Raw genomic sequence first — 2,442 nt, 5'->3', positions numbered from 1 at the left:
GAGCAGCTTGATGCGCGGGATGTTGGGCCACTTGGCGAGAGACCCGTAGGACAGCAGCGTGTCCGCCGCCATCAGTACGCCGCCGTTGTATTTGATCGCGATGACAGATCCGCCAGACGCCATCTTCGCGGTCACCAGCGGGAGAGACTGCCTGTACGTGTGCGTGCGATTACCTACAGAGGTGAGTCGAGTTGGGCAGGCGGCAGAGCTGATCGCGTATGTATGTCCGTGCCGGTGAAAACAAACGGGATGGTGGACTGAGCAGAATCAACGACGAAGTGCAAGAGTACAGAGAGGAGGGGATAGGTGTGGCGCCTCGTGTGCGCGCATACAGGCAGAGTGGCCAGTGATCCATTGCGAGCTCTTACCACTTCACGCGTTGGTCGTCCGGTCGTGCTGCCGACAAGATCGTCGCTCTTGGGTTGGGTGGTGATGTGTGGTGCACATGTGCCATCAAACGTGATGAGCAGAGCAAAGCGCGCACGGTGAACGTCTCATCCGAGTAAGGGCTATTTAGATCGCTGAACGGAGTTTTCCCTCCTGAGATGGTAAGCACTCCGCTCCTACTACGCACGCGCAGCCACGCTGCGTTCCCTGGCACAGTTCACACAAGCCACTCCGGCCTGTGGGAGAGTTGGGCACTTTACGTTGCTACACAATGAAACGCGTCTTCGAGTTTTCTGTGACGATCTTGACGAGTGATCCGCTAGCAGGACGACGACTTCCATTGCTCCACTCAACGATCTGCTGCGCGACGTCCTCGAGTGACGTCCACGTGGAGCGGTCAGCGTGAGGCATCGCACTTCTATTTCCGGGAGTGTCAAGGATAGTGGGAAGGATAGCCAGAACACTCGCATCTGTTGGCAACACAGATGGGTCTGCCGCAATAGACTGGCAGAGAAAGTGGACTGCAGACTTTGCTGTGCCGTATCCAATCATGCCAGGTGTGGGACTCAGAGCAGCCGCTGCGCCAGTGAGAAGAAGCAGTCCATCTTTTTCACCCTGCGTACTGAACACATGTGCCGCCGCTACGGAGGAAAAGAGCGATTGTCTCAGCATCAGCTCTGTCGAGGCAGCGGTTCTGGCGTCCGCGACAGAGCCGCCGGCCCAACCGCCCGCCACGTTGATCACTGCGTCAACTTTGAGTCCGGTGACCGCAGACTTGTAGGCCTGCTGCAGCTCCTCGATGGAGCTTGCCGGGTTGACAGCACCGCAGCCATCGCCCTGCTGGACAGCAGCTGCCTGGTCTACACTGATGATGGACCATTTGCCTTTGGCAAAGGCGTTCGCCACGGCACGACCAAGGGCGCCGCAAGCACCGATGAGGAGTACGTTTTTCATGGCGGTAAAGGTTGTCGCAGCATAAAGAGGGTTGTGGGACAGAGGTGGTGCCGAAAGGGAGGCGAGGGAGGCGCGGCAAAAACTCGGCGGCCTCAATGTGAAGGGCAAAGGGCTAGCCTTTCAAGAAACGAATTCCCTTCGAAGGTACAAACAAAGGATAGAGAGCGAAGGGAAAGGTGTGATAGTCAGGGCAGCAACGGCGATTCCAGCCGTGGCACACTCGCGCGCGCGCCATGCAAGCCCATAAAATCGCCAAGGCGGATACCTTGGTCATTCCACGGGCGCCACTTGTTCGCAAGAACATGTCCATACGTAGTGCATGCGGCCGCAGGTGCGCGGGGTCGACAGGTGTGCGCGACAGCGTCACAACACCCCTTCCTCCAAAATTAAAAACAAAAGAGCAGCCGGTCTCTTGCTGCGGATATCCGCGGAGGCGTACGTGCAACATCCGCAGAGATGTCAACAGCCTTCTGCCAGGTCGTAGAGGATAACTATATCCGGGGAGGCACATCAAGCAGGCATCAGGAAAAAAGCCCACAGCTGCGATCCCCCTCCCCCGAGACGCGCGCGGGGTGGGCAGCGTCAGCGGCGGTCCGGCTGGATGTCGCTCGAGAAGGTCTCGCCCTCGAGGATCATCAGCTCTTGGGCCTCACGGCGCAGACGCATGCGGCGCAGCGCCTCCTCGCGTGCCCAGTCCATGCGGCTGTTCAACTTCGAGTAGTAGGCCCACACAGCGAACTCGATGCCCAGCACACCGACAGCGAGGTGCCACATCTTCTCCCACATTGGCCAGTCGTCCCACTGATAGCGGAAGGTGGCGCGCGGGGTGTAGGGGTACGGGTCACCGTCGCCCCAGGCTAAGCGACGGAATTTGGAGCGCCGGAAGGCCATCTTGGCCATCCTCTGGTTCCACCGCGTCATGGCGATGATGGTGATCCGCACACGCCCACAAACACTTGATGCTATGCGATGCTATGCTATGCTACACGACAATGCAGTAGGGGGTGACGCTGGGGGTCGGTTCAAGGAAAAAGATTTACTAGCCGGAGAAGAAGCTGCTCCTGAGTGTCTGCGACAGGTGCTCATGTGTGGAAGGATGCG

At 58.7% G+C, this 2,442-nt stretch overlaps 2 protein-coding genes across 2 annotated transcripts; both read right to left on the bottom strand.

Moving 5' to 3' along the window:
* LDBPK_044280 (uncharacterized protein) lies at positions 1 to 123 on the bottom strand (the record flags this gene model as incomplete). Its single annotated transcript, XM_003864539.1, has 1 exon — positions 1 to 123. A coding segment is annotated over one exon (123 nt), but the record flags the coding sequence as incomplete, so codon positions are not given.
* A 528-nt stretch (positions 124 to 651) lies between these two features.
* LDBPK_044270 (uncharacterized protein) lies at positions 652 to 1,341 on the bottom strand (the record flags this gene model as incomplete). The annotated part of the gene is made up of 1 exon (XM_003864538.1): positions 652 to 1,341. The coding sequence occupies one exon, from the start codon at positions 1,339 to 1,341 to the stop codon at positions 652 to 654; it is 690 nt and encodes a 229-aa protein (XP_003864586.1).
* Between the last annotated feature and the right edge of the window lie 1,101 nt (positions 1,342 to 2,442).

The sequence above is a fragment of the Leishmania donovani genome, chromosome 34, assembly GCF_000227135.1.
Source record: "Leishmania donovani BPK282A1 complete genome, chromosome 34".
Classification (NCBI taxonomy): Eukaryota; Euglenozoa; class Kinetoplastea; order Trypanosomatida; family Trypanosomatidae; genus Leishmania; species Leishmania donovani.
Note: the sequence above shows the minus strand (reverse complement) of the source record. Positions and strands in the feature narration are given on the sequence as shown.